At 43.6% G+C, this 19,889-nt stretch overlaps 1 protein-coding gene across 11 annotated transcripts in view; it reads right to left on the bottom strand.

Moving 5' to 3' along the window:
* FGF13 (fibroblast growth factor 13) overlaps positions 1 to 19,889 on the bottom strand; it is a 1,000,232-nt gene that overhangs the window by 240,983 nt on the left and 739,360 nt on the right. For 10 of the 11 annotated variants that reach the window (XM_086918621.1, XM_086918627.1, XM_086918625.1 and 7 more), the window contains one exon: positions 4,005 to 4,115. In XM_086918621.1, the coding sequence (XP_086774747.1) occupies positions 4,005 to 4,115 (111 nt within the window). Of the gene's footprint in view, positions 1 to 4,004; positions 4,116 to 5,808; positions 6,924 to 19,889 lie in introns of those variants that run through there. The other variant, XM_086918624.1, reaches the window with a different exon arrangement.

Raw genomic sequence — 19,889 nt, 5'->3', positions numbered from 1 at the left:
CGCCTGACCAACACCTCCTTTCCTTCCATGAATGCCCCTCTGTTGACAAGCCTTCCCTCCGCGCTCGATTGTCCACGCGGCATGAATACCACTCCTTTGATGACCCCTTCCCCCGAGTCCGACTGACCACACATGTCCGAGGCCATCGCCTAAGCCAGGAGATACCATTTACTGCCCTCTATTGTATGAAGTCACTCCTCTTCAAAGGACCCACTATTGATCCTTGTCTCCCCACCCCCTGGGCTACGATCAGGCGCACACATCCTAATAATCAGCGGAACATTCAGCTGCGTCATTGCCCCCTCTCTTATCAGCAGGTCAAGGGTCCCTATTGTGAACACATGTGGGGTAGGATTGACACGAGGATTATGGGGTTATCTTTTCTTTGTTTCACAATGCTGTGACTGTAATGCCAAGTGTTTTGTAAGGTATAAAAGGCTGAGTCTCAGCTCAGTTGTTAGAGCACCTCGAGACGATACCTTGTTGTCTGATCTGATGTGTTCTGCTCCGTCGGAATAAACTTCTGTTTCCTGCCTTCTGGTCTCCGGCGCCTGCCTCATTGCTTGGTAAACTTGAACGGTACAAGGGCGGTTAGCGCCGGGCAAATCCTGAGAAAGGTCCTAGCCCTACCTTTTTCTACAATAGAAATATTACCTATTTTTCTAAATTGCTTTCAGTTTTTTATTATGTGTTGTGTCTTACTTATTTAATGCATTGGTGTTTTTATATGCTTTACATACCTGCTCATAGCCAGCTACCAAGGGCTGAGCAAGGTAATAATTGATTGAGACCTTGACTGGACCTTTTATTGTTATTGTGGCCTTATTACTAGTGGTAAGTACCCTCTTATCCCTACTTATAAACCACCTTCCCACACCATATTACCAAAATTGTCTAAGCAAACACAGAAAACAGAAGGAAGCAGCTGTTAGATATCAAACCATATGTGAAATACACTGAGGGGGTTCTTACCTGCTTCTAACTTGACTTATGAAAAAAAAAGAAAAATGGAGTGAGTAAATAGAAAGAAGCTTTGCTTCTCAAATTTATGTGGATGCCCTAAGGACCATCAATTTGTGATTATCAAGGCCACATTTTGAAAACAACTTTTGTAATGGCTAAGATAACAGCCATTCCAGGAGTGACAATGCTTTGCTGCCTGGGAATTTTTAACCTGCAAGAAGCTTTGTTGGAGGTAGTTGATTGTGTCTGTCTATTGCACTTAGGAAGAGTTCCAGGGCAAATGCTTGGGAACCACAAACACCTGTTAACAAGTGTTATGAATGTGACACCCAAAGGCAGTGGCCTAGCACTAACACTTGTAGTGATAGTGAGACATTGATTTAGAGTTCGGCGGATGGGTTACTCCACAACTTCACAAACGAGATGCACATACTGTCCACCATATTTCAAGTGCAATTGGATATAATGCAGTTGAAATATGGCAGAAAGAATATCCGTAAGTTTTGTGACAATTTAACCTGTCTAACAAATCTAGAAAAGGTGGAATACAATTTCTTTACAAAACTTCATGTTAATTATCCCATAAAACTACTCAAAATCAGAAGAAATTCCCTGCAGACTTTAATGGGTTCTAGAAACATCATTTATCACGTATTTTGTATTGGGGACTATTTCTAATGAATCTGTCTTTAAGTATTCTATTATCGATATTTTTATTCCAAGGAGTGTATAGTGACTATTTTCTTGATATGTGTAGTTACCTTGTTTGGAGATTACTTTCTTAATCTCTGCGTGTAAAAGGAAATTAGGTGGTGCGGAAAGCTAACAACATAAAATATGAAAGTACTGCATGCTGGTTTTGCTTAAAAACACAAAGTTTCATTTAGAGAAATTGCAGTCTTCGAGTTTCTTATCTTTGTTAAATTGAAATATGGTTCACATAAACCAATCAGTGCATAGAAAGATCCTCCCTAATTTCTGCAATAGGTACACTCTTCTGTTCAAATTTCTATCATGTTTGTATACAATAAGCTCCAACTAATAGATTGCATCTTTCATTACAAACCTTACACTTTCCTTTAATTCGAATAAAAGTATGTTTATAGGTCACATCTTATGTATAGAGTTTGTTTATCATAAATATAATTTTTCAAACATGTTCTGTTAACATTACCCATACTTGTGAAGATGCCTCGTGATATACGCCTCTGCGTATTTCCCTTTCTGATTTAAATAGCGCAATTATTTTGAAGTGTCATAGTAATTGATTATGTTTTGTCTAAACTATTTGATCTAAATATTACAGTTATTTTTTTCCAAGTAAGCTATAGGGGAGAGGGTGTAGCCTTACGGCTAGAGCGGTCCACCTCGAAGCTGGGGAACCGAGTTGAATCTCGGCAATGATGCTCAACAACCGGTGATTCTGGGCAAATCACTTTATCTCCCCGTGCCTAACAAAAAATACAAAAAAAATGAATATGTCCTTCTGTAACGAAACTGGTGCTCTTGTAAAGCGCTCTGATACCTTTCGGGTCTAGTTTCCGCTATATAAAACTCTATAAAAAAACGATGTTCCTGGCTTAATGAGCAGCGTTACAGACTCCACACCAAATTGCAAAGGAAGGAACATAACAAAAAGATGACATTTTGCAACTGAACTTGGTCTCTGCTGGTGTAATGGGAGGAGGTACAGTGCATGCTACCAATAGTTCTTTGCTGACTCATTAACACTACTGGTTTATGGCACTTGGTATTAGTTATACACTTAATTGAAATTGAAATGTCTCATTACACTTAAACTTTGCACACAACGAAACGTGTTTAATCTTGTAAGAATGCCTTTATTTGATATACAGACTGCAAACCTAGTTTCAAAGCAACAGAGAATTGTTTCATGTACAACTGGTCTAAACAGACCGTGATTATATATGGCGTTACACCGAGGAGGGGAAGGATGTGATGAGGCAGGCAGCTAGTTTGCAGGGTTGAAACAAAAATGGAAGAGTGAGTAAGAGGCACGTCTATGATAAAATACAGATCAACCCTGTAAACTCTATCACATTGAAAGCATTACAGTAGCTGTTCAGGAATCTAAACCTTAGGAAGCATTTGAAAAAAGGTCTTTTACATTGTCTGATGTTCGCAACCTTGCACAAAGAAGTAACATGTGATGTTTGCACTATAGACTCGAACACACTCCAAAATGCACTTACAACACCTTTCTGGTATCACTATGGTAGACGCCCTTGTTAAACAATGCAGACCAGACTGTTCATTATGAACTACCACCTACAGGATTTAAATGTTTACATCAGATTGTAGTGCTGTACTGTGTAACCCCATTCGTTTTGCATCTATACATACATGGTATAAAATACTGCTCACATGTTACCATGTGGAATGGATTGATCTATTTATAGAACCCAAGATATGTGGACAAAATGTTGCTTTTGCTCTTCGGCACGGAAACGTTTATTCCACTGTGAACTTTTAGGTATGTCTGTCAAGCTGGAATCTTTCCCTATACATTCTAGGGGCATCTGAGAGGCATGGATAAGCAGTTCTTAGGGCAACTGTGCATGTTCTTTAAAAAACACACCATCCTGCCCTCAGGAAGTGATGTGTGTGTTCGTAAACATTAGGAGATGCACTTTCGCATGTACCAATGAGGGAACGATTCGAACATAGCTAGACCGCCGTCACACTAGGATGCCTAAGGTAGATTTAGTGTCGCCCCCTGTGAAATCATGGCCCCCTTGCCCACCACTACCAGTGTACTGTGGTTATGAGTTACCTGTCTTACTCATATACAATAGATGAGAAGGCACCAAGTTCATGGCGCATATACAATATGGACTTATATCTTTGAAGTGATTAATTATGAAAGTTTCTCTCTGTGCAGGGCCGAACGACAGTCCTCCTCACACCGCACACTTTATTTACAGGGCTGCGGGATGTACTCTGGAGACTAGTTTACTTAAGACTTTCTTTTACTGTTCTGATGTAGAAGTAAAGTGATCATGAGATGCACAGCTACTCACTATAAGCACTGGCTTCCTCTTTCGTGCCATCAATGGTTCCATCCGCCTGGAGCTGGAGGTGGTAGCCTTGCCGGCTATACAGCTTGGTAACTATACCTTTCAGCTGAGGCTCTGCAAGAGAAAACAAAGGCATGGTGGATTTAGTTGATTATATTGACATGCTGCCTTGTGCTGATACATATTGCTCTTGTTATCGGCCATTTGTATAGCATGGTACCTATAACTGCATCCCACGTCAATGGAAGCCTGCAGAATATTACTTTACATCAGTCATTATTGGCCGAACATACAGCCACATGCAATACTGATTGGACGCTATGGTTTGATGCGATGATGGCTGCTTCTAGGGTGATGCTCATAGTACAAGATCGCGATACATGGAATACAGGGACACAAATAATTTATCTGGTAAAGCGTGGAATTCTATTCCCAACCATCTTAGATCCCTAACCCAGGAAAACCAATTTAGAAAACAACTCAAAACGTGGATTTATTCTCTTTCTGACGATTATGTAATGTCCTTCATATAGTCTCCTCTCTGTTTTCTATCCTTTGCACACTGTTTAGTCAGCGCCAGGATGCTCCTTTCGGAGCGATTGTTTGCGCTTTAGAAATATACAAAAATATACAAAAATATATATTTCTTTATGAAGAGAGATATGCCTAGCAATCCGTACCAAGTCTCGTCTCTGCCCCCAGATGGACTCCCTGATCAATACCCAGGAGACAGATTTGTTTTCTATTGTAATCAGTGAATAGCGGATGGAAGTCATTGACCCATCATTCTAGTATGTACCCGCGACATGACAAAACTTACAGTCTATGCATATTTGAGCAGAAGCGCACATGAATTGTTAGCCAATTGTGTCTCATGCGAGCAACCCACACACACGACACATTATTCACCAGTTCGATCACCATGTAACATGAATGTCTCCTTGGTCATACATGGAAGGCATGTCAGAGCTTCATATATTACACCTCTGGATCCTTCAGCAAAAACCGCTGACAAATCTAGTTTATGATGCACAAGTAGCCATCGCTGACAATATTATGTGTGTTTCCATGGATGGGAGAATGTATTTACAGGCAGACTGGAGCATCTTCCTGACTAGCAAAGAATACATGTACGATCTGCGTAAAATGCAAGCTCTGAATCCACAATATGAATGCTAACAGGAAAACCTTTCAGTGATTAGCCAGAATCATTTTAAGAGCATTACATACGTAATTTGCAAATTATTAAAATTGGATCAAGTCAATAAACAATGGATTCTGTTGTGATATGGATCAATAATCAAAGCCAATCAGCAGATGCTCCGACAAAAGCACATGTGATGCATCATTCATATAGAAACACCGCTGTCAATCAATAAACTCGTGTAAACAAAGCTGTAGTCTTTCAAAGCACCATCAAAAAGACCAGAAAGGTGTGGTGAGTTATCATCAAGCAAATGCCACCTTGTGGGATATATTGTGCCACTGAAATCAGATCATTTCCAGGTGCAAGTCAGAGATTCCCAAAGTTAATTGATCAACGGTTTTTTCTATAGCGAACATATGATGTACTTATTTCAGAAGTCAATAAATATGCATTTTCATAGCTATAGTTTAAAGCAGAAATATGGCGAAGGATATGTATTTTTAATGGTTGTCTAAACATTGCTATAAAATGATCTCTGATGATATACACAATGAAATATTCGATCACATTCCACGATGAACCTGGCGCGTTCATGGCGATAGACGCGTCATAACAATACGCGGGAAAATGGAACACAACAGAAACATAAAACATTCTAACCTGGCCTTTTTTTGCGTCGTTTTGTGGAGCCAAAGAGTTTGACCCGGGCGAAGACGTTGAGTTTGTTCTTCTCACACGTCCCCCCCTTGCTTTTACTGGGGCTGCTGACACATTTGCCTGCGTTGGACTTTTCTCGCTCACGAGCTTGTCGCTTCTGCCTGATGAGGGAGCTGGCGATGGCAGCCGCCATAGCAAATATCCCCTAACAAGCCCAGAGACCACTAGTTCAGGACAAATGTTGTGTTGTCCAATGCCTTGATGACAGCATTGCACGAGCATCTGTGAGCAAGGATGCGGAATTGGCGGTGCATCTGTGCCGCTAATGAGACAAACCAGACACTGCAAGACGCCTCTGCTCGGCCGGAACAGCAATGAAGAGGCCGATTGAGGCAAAGGCGCTCAAAGCGTGTCAGTTTCTTCCTCCTTTAACAACTTTCCCATTTCCAACACCTGTTAGACTCTCCGAGGCTGGTATTTCTTGAAGCTCCTCTTTCCCTTATCCTATTCGGAAGCTCCGGATCCGCTGAAGCGAACGCACGGAATAGCAGACTCCAGTGTTGAATTGAATAGTTAGTTGGTGTCAAGATCAGCGCGCGTGATTAATTGCCATTCTGCGATGCTGGACGCTGCGTCTCTCGTGCACGGCGCGTTTCTATCCCAGTGCAACTCTCTGGCGTTCAATAATCAATCCCTTCAGGATTCCGCGCTAAGGAGCTGGCGCTGCAGCAGCCCGCGTCCGTCTTCAGGCACCAACCAGACCCACTTGTAACTGCGGGCAGGAGGCAGAGGAGGGAGAGGACGCCGGCAGGTAGACCTCCCTCCTGCACTCAGGGAGAAGCGGAGACCATCTCGCCTGCATTATAAAATGGGTCCGGCAGCTGGGGGTGATGAATGAAGCATGACAAACACGCGTACGTTTCTGGCTGGAACGAGTCCCGCTGACACGCGCTGCTCTGTGGAATGGGTGCTGTAGTTTCCCACCATCGCTGTGTGTGCAGTGGCTTGCTTTGTCAGGGGGTTTCACAAGTCAGGATGAGCTGTTGCTCGCGAACGGAGCTCTGAAGAGCCACCTCTTGGATCGAGGAAGGTACTTTCCATTATCCCTTGCAGGGCTGCTTGCCTGCAGCTCACACAGAAGGTGTCAGCTAGTTCCTGGCGATAAAAGACAATCCACTTCCTGATTTGTTTCTTACCCTGATCAGCTCCTGGTTGGTCGAGGGAGGATTCTTTGCCATTGGTCCATCTAATTTTCCTGCCTAGTTTTTCCCCATTGTCATTTAAAGAAGCAAGAGATTCTAATTGGGTAGTATAATCTTGCAAGAAAATTACCATTTTTCATAGACTGATTGTGAATGTGCTGCTTCTGCTGAAATAAGGAGATTTTTAATGGGTCTATGTAACAGCCCACCCTAAGTTAGGCATGTAGGGATTTGAAAATCACAAATTGGAAGAGACAAGCGACTAATACTTCTCTGACTCCCTTCCCACAATATAAATCTCACTCGACAGAGAAGCACTACAAACAGTATCCTATCCCCTGGCATCCAAGATAAACAGGTGCTACAATTCATGTAGCTATCCACATGGGAATGGTGAATATCAAATCCACACTGACCCAGACCCAAGACAAACAAGGGGAAAACAATACATGTCTTAATACTGCCCTCACACACTTTGCAGTGTCATGCTTCATCATAGGGCCGCATCATACATCCAGGTGCAGACCAACCCTCTGGATGGAACGCAATGATTTTTTGGATGAAGAACAGTGGTGAGGGTAGAAAAAGAAAGAAAAAGTGATAGCACACACAAAAAAACACGTACAAAAACGTGACACAACTTAAAGAAGGGAAAAATATTCCCCTGTAAGACGGAACCAAGCAGTGCAGATACATATACTTAAAACAACCTAAGGGTCAACATTTAATATTGTATTCTGTCTGTAAACCCCAGGTAGGATTAAAAAACAAAATCAGGGATATAAAGGGGAGGTAACGACCCCTAAAGCCCCACTGCAAATACCTGTTTGGTCCCGTTTTACAGGGGAATATGTTTCCCTCCTTTAAGTTGTGTCATGTTTTAGTACCTGTTTTTTGTGTGTTGTCACTTTTTCTTACTTTTTCTACCCTCACCACTGTTCTTCATCCGAAAAATCATTGCGCTCCATCCAGAGGGTTGGTGTGTACCTGGATATATGATGCGGCCCTATGATGAAGCTTGACACTGCAAAGTGTGTGAGGGCAGTATTAAGACATTTATTGTTTTCCCCTTGTTTGTCTTTGGTCTTGGTGGATATGAGATTTACCATTCCCATGTGGATAGCCACATGAATTGTAGAACCTGTCTATCTTGGATCCCAGGGAAAAGGATACTGTTTGTAGTGCTTCTCTGTCGAGTGAGATTTATGTAGGGATTTGATACAGTCAACGTTTACTAAAGTTATCACATGGTCTCATCTGCATATATCAAGGATGAATGGAACCCACTTGTGAATGAAAGTATGTGTCTTTCAAACACATCTGCTGTACTATCCATGTAGTCTTACTGACCACTGTGCGAGGACCTGGCGTGCTCTCCACAGGGGGCAGAGGTGGTACCAAGGCATCCGTGATGGGTATCCTTCAGCAGAGAGCAGGTGTAAGTCCACTTTCATTGCTATCATGTGAATGCCTTCACAAGAAGGGAAACTGAGCTTCAGGTTCAACTTCTGACTCCGCGCATTGAAATTCAAAGTCCATCCACAAGATTAATACTCTTGCCGCACTCTCGAAAAGGGCAGTTGTCGTCATATTTGCATTCTTCTTAAGAAACATATCTCATTGATAAAACCGTGATGTAATGATATTCTCCCCCTCCAACATTACACAATATAGAGTGCCACCTGTTTCAGATGATGTCGACTTAGAAATAGTGATGGAGTCTATCCTCCAACTACTAGGTGTTCAACGGCCCTCACGACAACCTGTACTGTTGCAAATTGAAAATGTTCAGCGTATCAGTGCAGCGTTCTCACATACCTGACCTAACAACCCTGCTACGCAGTATCCTTAGACATAACACATTACATACTGCTACTTGCCTTGCTACTCCCATATGAATTGTTTACGTCTCTGCAACAAAAGGTCTGCATTCCTTAAACATCGCAAGGGAAAAATCGTAGAGATGAGACGAAGTACGACCTGTCTTCATGAAATGTGTTATATATCCCCACCAAACCTCCATACATAGCAACTACTTCCAAAACTGCAGAATGGTCCAGATGAATAAAGTACTTGCTGTGAAGCAGCATCACCTATTTAAGTTTCAGGACAGTGACCTTTAGGGGCTTCCACTCTGCGATGACACCTAGAATTCCCCACTGTGCTTTACACCTCTAAAGATTCCCATACCGTCTGTAGTTGTTCGACTCACTGCAGCAGAAATAATAATAAAAAAAAAACTTTTAAAATCCTTTACAGTATTCACTACATTGGCAAAGTGCAACAAGATCAAATATGACACTTTCTTATATGTACAGTTTGTAGCAAACTCATCCTGTGCACTGGGCACCCCCATTTTTGCTGACTGGTACTGGTGGTAGCTGAGTCTGACTGTCCCTGGACTCGGCTTACCCAGGTCCATGCCAGTCTATGTTGAAAACACAGTATAAACACAATGATAACACACACAAACATTGGAGAACACTATGTGTTACGGTACCCCTATGATTGGCAAGACCTATCCTATAAGTTCCTAGTAATTAGTGCAAGGGGATTAAAACGATATTTAACATAATAGGACATGGTACTTATGAGAGACTGAGGTCACTTTAAAAACAGCCCTGTTTTTCAGCACTGCCTTTACATGTAAATTGTACCCAAACTTGACTTTGGTGGTACTGGAACCTAAACAAAAGAAACTGCAATATTTTGGCATATTAGATAACCCCAGGTTCTCCTCTAGGTGTCATAGGAGTGGGGGAGGGGGGGTCTTGTAATTATAAGGAGGACCCTTATAAAAGAGGTTCGAAATGCTTTGGGGATAGATACATTGCAAATTGCACTTCCCCCATTGTAGTAAAGTCCATACCAAATTCAACTTTTGTGCTAGGAGCACTGTGGAGGGAGGATCTACAATAGTTTTATTCAGAACCCCTAAAATCTCCCTAGGTGTTCCAGGGTTGGAGGGTCCTGCAAGTATAAGTAGGGTCCTTATAAAATATAGTTTATAGGCCTTAGTGTTGGAGAAATTGCTACAGAAATAAATGATGGACAGAATGCTGAATAAATCATACATTCACACCCAGTCAAGAGATCTGGGTTAAATCCATTGTTCTTTTGCTCACCATGCCCCCCCAGTCTTGACCCTGTGCCTCATGGGAACAGTCCAGACTGAACTGGCAAGCCATGTCCTCCCTTTACTGGAAACAAGCATCCTGGGACCGGTTTCTGGGTATTATCCTTCATCAGCCAGGCTAGCTTGAATCCAGTGGCACAGTGAGCAAGGGACCCACGTCTGGGTATACTCATCCCACTTCGGGTGAACAGTGCTATGCCATCAAATGATGGACAGAATGCTGATAAAATCATACATTCCCCCAGTCAAGAGATCTGGGTTAAATCCATTGTTCTTTTGCTCACCATGCCACCCCAGTTTAGACCCAGCCAAATGCAAATCAGTCTTACCCCTGTGCCTCATGGTAACAGTCCAGACCGTACTGCCAAGCCAGGTCCTTCCTGGACCGGAAACAAGCATCCTGGGACCGGTTTCTGGGTATTACCCACCATGAGCTAGGCTGGCTTGAATCCAGTGGCAAAGTGAGCAAGGGACCCACGTCTGGGCATACCCATCCCGCTTAGGGTGAAAAGTGCTACGCAAACATTTGATGGATGGAATGCTGAATAAATCATACATTCACCCCCAGTCAAGACATCTGGCTTAAATCCATCGTTCTTTTGGTCACCATGCCACCCCAGTTTAGACCCAGATATATGCAAATCAGTGTTGACCCTGTGCCTTATGGGAACAGTCCAGACAGTCCTTCATCTCCTTGTGTTTGCTTTGTTCACTCTAAGTTGGCAGGGTATGCCCAGAAGTGGGGCCCCTGCTGACAGTGGCTTCCTATCTATTCCACAAACTATTTGCAGCTGATCTGTGTTTTAGAACTAATGCATACCATTTTGCCTGCTCGTTAGATCTCATTTCTCTGCTTTCAATCATAGGACCCAGTTCTATTTCATTTCTGTTAAAAATGGGGTCTATGATAGGCAAAGGTTGGCACTCTGTCAAAGTAGAGACTTTCACCCTAGTCAGGATCAGTCAGATACACCCCCTAAATGAATCTGTTCTCACCCTCTAGAAGCTTGGCACAGAGCAGTCAGGCTTAACATAAGAAGCAATATCTAAAGTATTTGTGCAACACTTAAATTACAGTAACTCAATGAATACACCACAAAAAGACTCCACATATGTTTAGAGAAATAGAGAATATTTATCTGAGTAAAACAAGAACAAAATGACAATAGCCCAATAACTAGAAGTCGATGTTGAAGTATGAATTTTTAAAGATTAAATGTGAAAACAGTACTTAGAAGTCACAGGCGGTCAATAGGTTACTTTAGGTCACAAGGGACCAGTGTAAATTCAAAGTTCAGGCCAACCACAATTGAGGGCATGCCGGCTACAGGACCCAGACGGGTCCCTCTGAAGAAGTTCTTTTGATGGAGCTTTTGTTGACATCGAAAGTCTACTGCATCGTCATTGGGCAACGCAAAGGGGGAGACGCGCAAAGACGGGACCTGTGTTTTCATCGAGCTCGACTGAAGTGAATGCAATGTGTCTTCATCAAGCCACACAGAGTGCCATCGTCCAGTCAAGCAGGCTGTGGATTCTTCGTTTTTGAGAAGCCTATGCATCGGTATCGAAGGGCAGTGTGGCAAAAATTCTCATGCATTTGAGGCAATGATTCATTTCTTTGCAGAAATCAGCTGCAGAACCCACGTCTGAGGCCCAGGACTCGATGGGACACCTCAGGCAATGGTAGGACTCACAGGTGGAAGAGTCCAGCAGTACCAGCAGGATTGATTGCAGAAAGTCTTTTGTGTCCCTGGGGCTTCAGAAAACAGGAGGCAAGCCAACAAGCCCTTGGAGTCACTCTGTTTTTAAGTGAGATGGGTCTAGTCCTTGTCCTCAACAGGCAGATATCAGTAGGCAGACAAATGGAATCAGCACCCATCAAATCAGATGCATTATTTTTCAATTAGATTCAACACAAAATATACATGACGACTTCAAAGAAACGTGTCTGGTACAAGTTGTTCTTTACAAAAATACTTGTCGTTTTTATTGAAAGATAGACTAAATCATTTGAATCAATTTTTCATAAAATTCATTACACCATTTAGCCAAGGCATTTCATCTCTGAGGAGACTTCTTCAGGGCTCTAGTTTTTAAAGATCTGCCGTATCTGATAATCCAACGGTATGCTTATTTCTACGATCAAGAATTTTAAAAATACTTCTCAAAGTCGATTACGGCTTGGAGGTGTTGGTCTCTAGAAAATAAAATCTTGTTTCTAAAGATCCGATGCATAACGTGCGCCCAAAGAGGTAACTTGTCAGTAATCTTAAGTTCAAGTTTCAAAGCTTTATTCGACATTTGTCATAAAAGCATTCACCTAGCCCTAATACAATAAATACTACACATAAAAATACTTCCTAAAAATACATATTAAACATGAATTGTCGAATAAATACATGATAAAAATACACTAAATTATCACACTTCTTAAAAAGTAGATTTTTCTAAAAGTTAAAATACAATAATTCATATAACAAAGTGCAAAGTTAGTAATGTGCATGATTTCATTGGGATGTGATTGTCATTAATGATCTGGTACGAATTATCCATGCCCAGGCCAGGAATTTTGCTACCCCAACCACGAGCACTGTGGAACAATCTGTTTCAAGTATCCTGAGAGCTTCAGATTGGCTACGGGTTCCCATATTTGCACACACAGGTTTTAGCCATTTACGTCTGGGGGACGAATACAGTGGACAACAGAACAAGAGATGGGAAATGTGTTCAGTTTGTTCATCACAATGGTGACAGTGTTCATCCCATGCTGGGGACCAATGCTTCTTGAAGGCATTCACCGGGAGTGTACCTATGCGAAATTGAAAATAAAGTTTTCTATCGTATGGTTTTTCGATAACATCCCAAAAATATTCGCATGAGGGGTACATTTTTATATCTAAGAAGCGAGATGTTAGGCTTGTACTTGTACCATCACTAAACATTGTAAGATATACCATTTCCCAATATAATTCTTTCAGCTTTGCTTTCGTAGGGAAGCAGGTCACATCTTTATTGTCCCATAGATAACCCAATTTCAGTTTTATAAGGAGTCCCCGGAGCTCTTTTAACCATGGGATACTATGGAAGCGGTCGAACTTGATGACATCCATCAAGGCCGCCGCATAGTGACTTAGTTCTGGGGTCACCATAATCCATCTCCAATATAGAAGGGGCCGTAGCCTCGCTATGTCCTCTATATCTTTTCTTCCCAGATCCAATTTTAATGGAATTGTGGGTGTGCTTTGGGGAACCATCACAATCCCTCGTAGGAATCTGTTTTCTGCTCGGCCCAGTTCTCTCAAATTAGAAAACCCCCATAATTCAGAGCCATATAAACATGCCCCCAGTACTTTCATGGAATACATTTACAACACACAATTTACTGGCTTTGTTAGCGAGCTACGATGTTTTAGGCTAATTGCGCCTGCTAGCTGCCTAAACTTTAGTAAAGTTGTGTTTATGTGTGATTTCCAGCTCATGTTTTCTTGGAGGGTGATGCCTAGGTAAGAGAAAGAGTCCACCCTTTCTAGGGGTGTACCTTTATATTTTATTAAACCTTTAAAGGTGGACTGCTGGTTGAGGCACATGAATTTTGTTTTAGTGGTATTCAGTTCAAGGCCCCTCCCATCACAAAACTCACCAAAGGCATCAACCACTTTTTGAAGACCACTGGGGGTGCGGGAAAGTAAGAGCGTGTCGTCCGCGAACATGAGGACGGGGACACGAGAGCCTGCAATTACTGGGGCGTCACTAGCAATCTTCTCTAGATGTTCAACAATACCATTTATATAGATTGAGAAGAGAGTCGGCGCTAGGACACACCCTTGTCTCACCCCACGTTCTACCAGGAAGGGATCAGTTACTTCTCCTTGCTTGCCCCACCTTATTCTAGCAAAGTTATTTTCGTGGAGACGAACAAGAAGTGTAAGCAATTCCTGGCTTAAGCCTACGTCCGCCAGGGTCTGCCAGAGTTTCTCTCTGGGGACCAAGTCGAAAGCGGCTTTTAGGTCCACAAAGACTGCATACAATGTCCCCTTCTTTAAAGTAACGTTTCTCCAATAGATGGTTAAAAAGTGGAGGACTTGATCAACGCTACTAGTTAAAGGGCGAAACCCAGCTTGGTAGGATGATAAAATATTCTTTTCATTAATCCATTGCTGCAGTTTATTCTGGACTAATCGACCCATTAGTTTCTGCGCTGTATCAATCAGACTAATGGGTCTATAGTTTTTAGCCAGGGTTCTATCACCTTTCTTGAATATGGGAATGATTTCGGCTCCCTTCCATGAGGCAGGCACTTTCCCTCCCATTGCCACCGCATTAGCCAGCATTGTAAAATAGCTACACCAGGACTTCCGATCCGATAAAAATATATCAGCTGGAATTCCGTCCATACCTGGGGCTTTGCCCCCTGCTACACAGTCCAATACAATACTCACATCCTTTTCAACAAATATTGGAGATTTGTAGTAGACATGCGGAGGAGGACAATCATTGGTAAATGTGGGGTTACGGGCATACTGTGGTTGGAAAAATTCTACCCAGTGGCTTTTCGGGACATGGGTCATTGGTTGGAGGGCTACGCCACCCTTTTCCCATTTTACTGTGGCCCAGAAACGCTTGGAATCCTTGGAGGCACATGCCTCCTTGAGTTTGCACCAGCAATCCTCATCCCAACGCTTCTTTGCTAGTTTTTGGGCCTGTCTATACTGATTTCTCGCCAGCCTCACTGTTGATGCATTTCCTATTCTCAATTCCATGCTAAAACTCGAGGACCAGAACCGCGAGATTTCTGAGTACAATGAATACTTAACACAAACTAAAATGAAAAAGTTTGAAAAGGACCTGAAAAGGTTCAGTTACTCGAAAACATACCCCTATGCCGATGACGATTACACTGCACCGACTAAAGGTCAAGATAACTCTGATGACAACAGCTCTGTCTCAAGTGGGTCCAGTACGGGCTCGAACAACACAAGAGGAAGGGGACGTAGAGGCCAAAACTGGCCACAACCGTGGCAAGGACCTCCACAACATCATAATTTCGGCCCTCCACCTTTTGGCCCCGTTCCTCCATATTTTGGATACCCTCCAGTGTACGCCCCAGGACAGATGCCATACTTTCAGAACAACCAGAATCAACGGTATCCTTTTTTAGGCCAGGGCCGCAGATCACGCGGCAAGAGAAGAAATCCCGGACAACGGGTACATTGGGAAACGGAAGAAGACCCGGTCAGTTCGAACACCCGGAACAAATCCCGAGAACAACCGGGGACCAGCAAGTAACCGAACCCCGAGTGGACAACCCTCTGGTGTTCAATATTTCAGACATACCCCTAACCAACGAAGAAACTGCCGTCCTCAATAAAGGCCTCTCCTTTGTCCCTACCACTAGACTCGACACGTTCAAACTTCATGTAGAACTTGCTGAGTTTTTCCGCAAATTAAAACTGAAAGCATTTTTTGAAAAACAGGATGGTAATCAGGAAAACATAAACGAAACCGGTTTGAAAGTGAAATCCACTTTCACTCCTCCACCAGCAAGCATACCTGTAGAAATTATCACTTTTGAAAATGCCGTCTATGCAGAAATTGAGAAATTACAACCTGGGAACAAGTTCAACAACTTCTTTCAAGAACGCGAGATCATCAAACATCTACAAAATGACTCGATCCGCATTATAAAACCTGCGGATAAAGGAGGAGGAATCGTGGTCATGAACAAGTGTGACTACGACAAGGAATGCTGCCGTTTATTGAGTGACACTCGGAACTATAAGCTCCTGAACCAAGACCCCACTGAGGAACTCCAACTGAAAATCAACCGAATCGTCAAAGAGGCTGTTGATGCGGAACACATCTCCAAACAGGAGGGCGATTATCTTTGCACCAAGAACGCGAGGGTACCATATTTTTACACCTTACCTAAGGTACATAAGGGTAAAAATCCGCCACCAGGGAGACCCATAGTGTCGGGCATCCAATCTCTGCTCGAACCACTCTCACGCTTCTGCGATTTTTTCCTCAATCCCCTTGTACAAAAAACACCATCCTACATCCAGGATACTAAACATCTACTAAATGTCATTAAAGATATGGCATTCAATCCCGAATCTCAACTCCTGGTCGGACTGGATATTGAAAGCTTATACACTAGCTTACCCCAGGATGCTACTCTACAAGTATTACACGATGTCCTAATGGAAACCACTTGGCAACACCGCACCCCACGTAAATTCATTCTTGAGTGTGCGGCACTGGCTCTTAAGGATAACTACTTCGAGTATGAAGGAAAATTCTACCTCCAGACCAATGGAACCTCGATGGGGAGTGTTTTTGCCCCGAGCGTGGCCGGACTGTACGTTCACCACTTCGAACGCAGCCACATCGAGTCTCCCACTAACCCATACTCGGCCAACATAATCACCTGGCGTCGTTACATTGACGACATCTTCATTATCTGGGAGGGCAATGAAGACACCCTGAAGCATTTCATGACGTGGATTAACGATCGGGATGCGTATCTGCGCTTCACATACACGAGCAGTCCAACTGAATTGGCTTTCCTGGACCTTAACATTAAAGCACAGAACAATGGCTTAACTACCACCACCTACTATAAACCCACCTCACGTAACTCCTTACTGCGCTTTGACAGTTTCCACCCTAGGCCTCTCAGAGAAAACCTCCCGTTTGGCCAGTTCTTAAGAATAAGGCGCAACTGTAGTAACATCCAAGACTACAAATCACAGTCCGGAGCCTTAGTCCATAAACTGGAAGACCGTGGTTATCCAACGAGAATCATCTCTAAGACCTGCAAAAGGGCACGCAACCTGAACAGGGATGCACTCCTGGAAACCATACCGAAACCAACGGAACCTCCTGTGATGACCTGTGTTACAACGTATAACACGGCCTCTAATCAGGTGTCCAGTATTATCAAGAAGAACTGGAAAATAATCAATTCTGGTACCAGAAAGTGGGACCTCCCTCGCTTTGCCTTTAAGAGAGCTAAAAACTTAAGAGACCAGTTGGTCTCGACAAGACCCAGAAAAAACCAACGTCCCTCAGGCAACACTATCCTCAATGCGTGGGGGCTGCCCAAACTAACTGGACATCAACCTTGCAACAATTGCAGTGTCTGCCATTTGACCACTCCATCCAAAACACTCAATCTTGAAGATGGCAAAGTTTGGACGCAACGGCAGTTCACCAATTGCAATTCTGCTAACTTGGTGTACTTAATAACATGTCACTGTGGCCTAAGATACGTCGGGATGACGACCAGGAAAGTAAGGACAAGAATGACCGAACACAGGAGCACCATGAGATGTGGCAAGAATATCAGTAAATTAACAGAACATTTCCTGTCACACAACCACACTCCTAATGATTTTACGTGGACAGTCATCGAGAAATTCGATAACTGCGATGAGAGAACTCTTCACACAAAAGAACAACGGTGGATTTACCGCCTTTCCACCCACTTGACTGGACTTAATGATTCCATACCATGGAATTCATTGAACTGCTGAGCCCTGTTCCCGTCTGGACTCGTGGCCCTGTCCCTTTCTGTAGTCCCTCTGTGCTACTCCTTCCAAATGTAAACAATTATACACTTCTACGCATGCGTAGCCCATGAGCACTTGACACTGATCATTCTACATGCGCAGCTACGCCCCTTGCTCCACCCCCCTGCAGGTACCGCCCTTCCTGAACGAGTATAAATATCAGAAAGCTCCTGATCTCCACTCACTCGGGACACCGCAGCAGGACTACAGGTTCATGGAGCACGGAGGCCGGTAATCTCGTAAGTACTGAGATGCAACCTTCACGTCGGAATAGGTAAGCTACCTTCTCTCCCAACAGGTTCTAATCTCTGCCTCCCTAAAAACTTTTAGGGTCCGCTCTTCCCTGCCTGGTGACCTTTGAGGCTTTAACAGCAAATAGCATGTGTGAGGAAACAGAATTACCTATGCTTGATTCTCACTCATTGACTATCTTCCGCTGTTTAGTCCACCACTTTCACTCCGCTTAGAAACGCCTCATATCTCACTGCCGCCATACAATTTCATGGCCACGTTTAAATCCCGCCGGTAGAGGTCGTTCACACACCTTTAAAATTGCCGGCAGTGCGTTGTGTTTTTGGTATAAAATACTTACCCGACTTTACCATGTACGTCTGTCTTCGTCCACTATGTTTTGTGTACAGTAAAGCGGAGGGAATCCCCCTCCACACACGTATAGCACCTTAGCGTGTGCGACACATTTTAAAAACCACTTCACTTAATATTAATTTTTTCACCCACACTCTCATTGGTCCTGAGGAAAGCCAGTTTTATAACAAGAAAAGGCCTGGCTGAAACATGTCGACCACATAGGACGCGGGAGTTCATAATTCGCTCCACCGCGTCCGCTTGCCTTTTTATACGCTAGCGTGGGCCCAGCTATTAAAGTTCTATATACCCTCGGGCACTGGGACCTACAGCATAGCTTTTAAATCACTTTCTTATACACCCCCTCACAGCACACTCAGAGAAGTATACCAGCTCCTCAGTAATCTGGAGTCGAAGCACACCCGGGACGCATTCGGCGTCACTGTGGTGGGCCCGATGATGAAGCATGCCACCGACTAGGTCGGTGGGTGAGGGCTTAACAACCAAACCAAATGGTTTGCCATCATACGTACTGAGTCTCCCTTTGTAAACACAACCCAGCTAGTCCTTTTTTGATAATTACATATTAATTTGGGGATTCGGACTGGCTTATCTAGTCCTCTCTCTCCGTTTTGATTTGCTGATACTTGGCAGCGCACAGCTGCGAGAGATATATTGACACCCTAACATCATGGCGCAAAACTTTGGCCTAACCTACACGGAGGATGACATCAGTGAAATCCTCTCAGACCCCTCACTCCAGGCAGATTTCTCTACAGCTTCCACCGTAGCACAGACTTCAGATTGGGACGCTCTCACTGAGAAAAAACGGAACAGGATTCGCACGATCCTACATGGCATCGTCCTCGCACAATACCTGCGAACCAATACAGCACCAAGGGGACTGCTAGTTACCAACGCCCCCAGGATCTTCCTGGATGACGTTACGTTCAGGAAGGACTGGGCCCAAATAGCGTGGCACTGTACCAGAGACTGGTTGGTACTCATCATCAAGACTGCTAAACGCCTGTCTGATGCCATAGTCATAGAAATCCAGGCATCAGAGACACATTTCAAGACCACTCTTACTGGTTACAAGAAAAAACTCGAGGACCAGAACCGCGAGATTTCTGAGTACAATGAATACTTAACACAAACTAAAATGAAAAAGTTTGAAAAGGACCTGAAAAGGTTCAGTTACTCGAAAACATACCCCTATGCCGATGACGATTACACTGCACCGACTAAAGGTCAAGATAACTCTGATGACAACAGCTCTGTCTCAAGTGGGTCCAGTACGGGCTCGAACAACACAAGAGGAAGGGGACGTAGAGGCCAAAACTGGCCACAACCGTGGCAAGGACCTCCACAACATCATAATTTCGGCCCTCCACCTTTTGGCCCCGTTCCTCCATATTTTGGATACCCTCCAGTGTACGCCCCAGGACAGATGCCATACTTTCAGAACAACCAGAATCAACGGTATCCTTTTTTAGGCCAGGGCCGCAGATCACGCGGCAAGAGAAGAAATCCCGGACAACGGGTACATTGGGAAACGGAAGAAGACCCGGTCAGTTCGAACACCCGGAA

The sequence above is a fragment of the Lissotriton vulgaris genome, chromosome 4_1, assembly GCF_964263255.1.
Source record: "Lissotriton vulgaris chromosome 4_1, aLisVul1.2, whole genome shotgun sequence".
Taxonomy (NCBI): domain Eukaryota; kingdom Metazoa; phylum Chordata; class Amphibia; order Caudata; family Salamandridae; genus Lissotriton; species Lissotriton vulgaris.
This window is presented reverse-complemented; position numbering and strand designations above follow the sequence as displayed.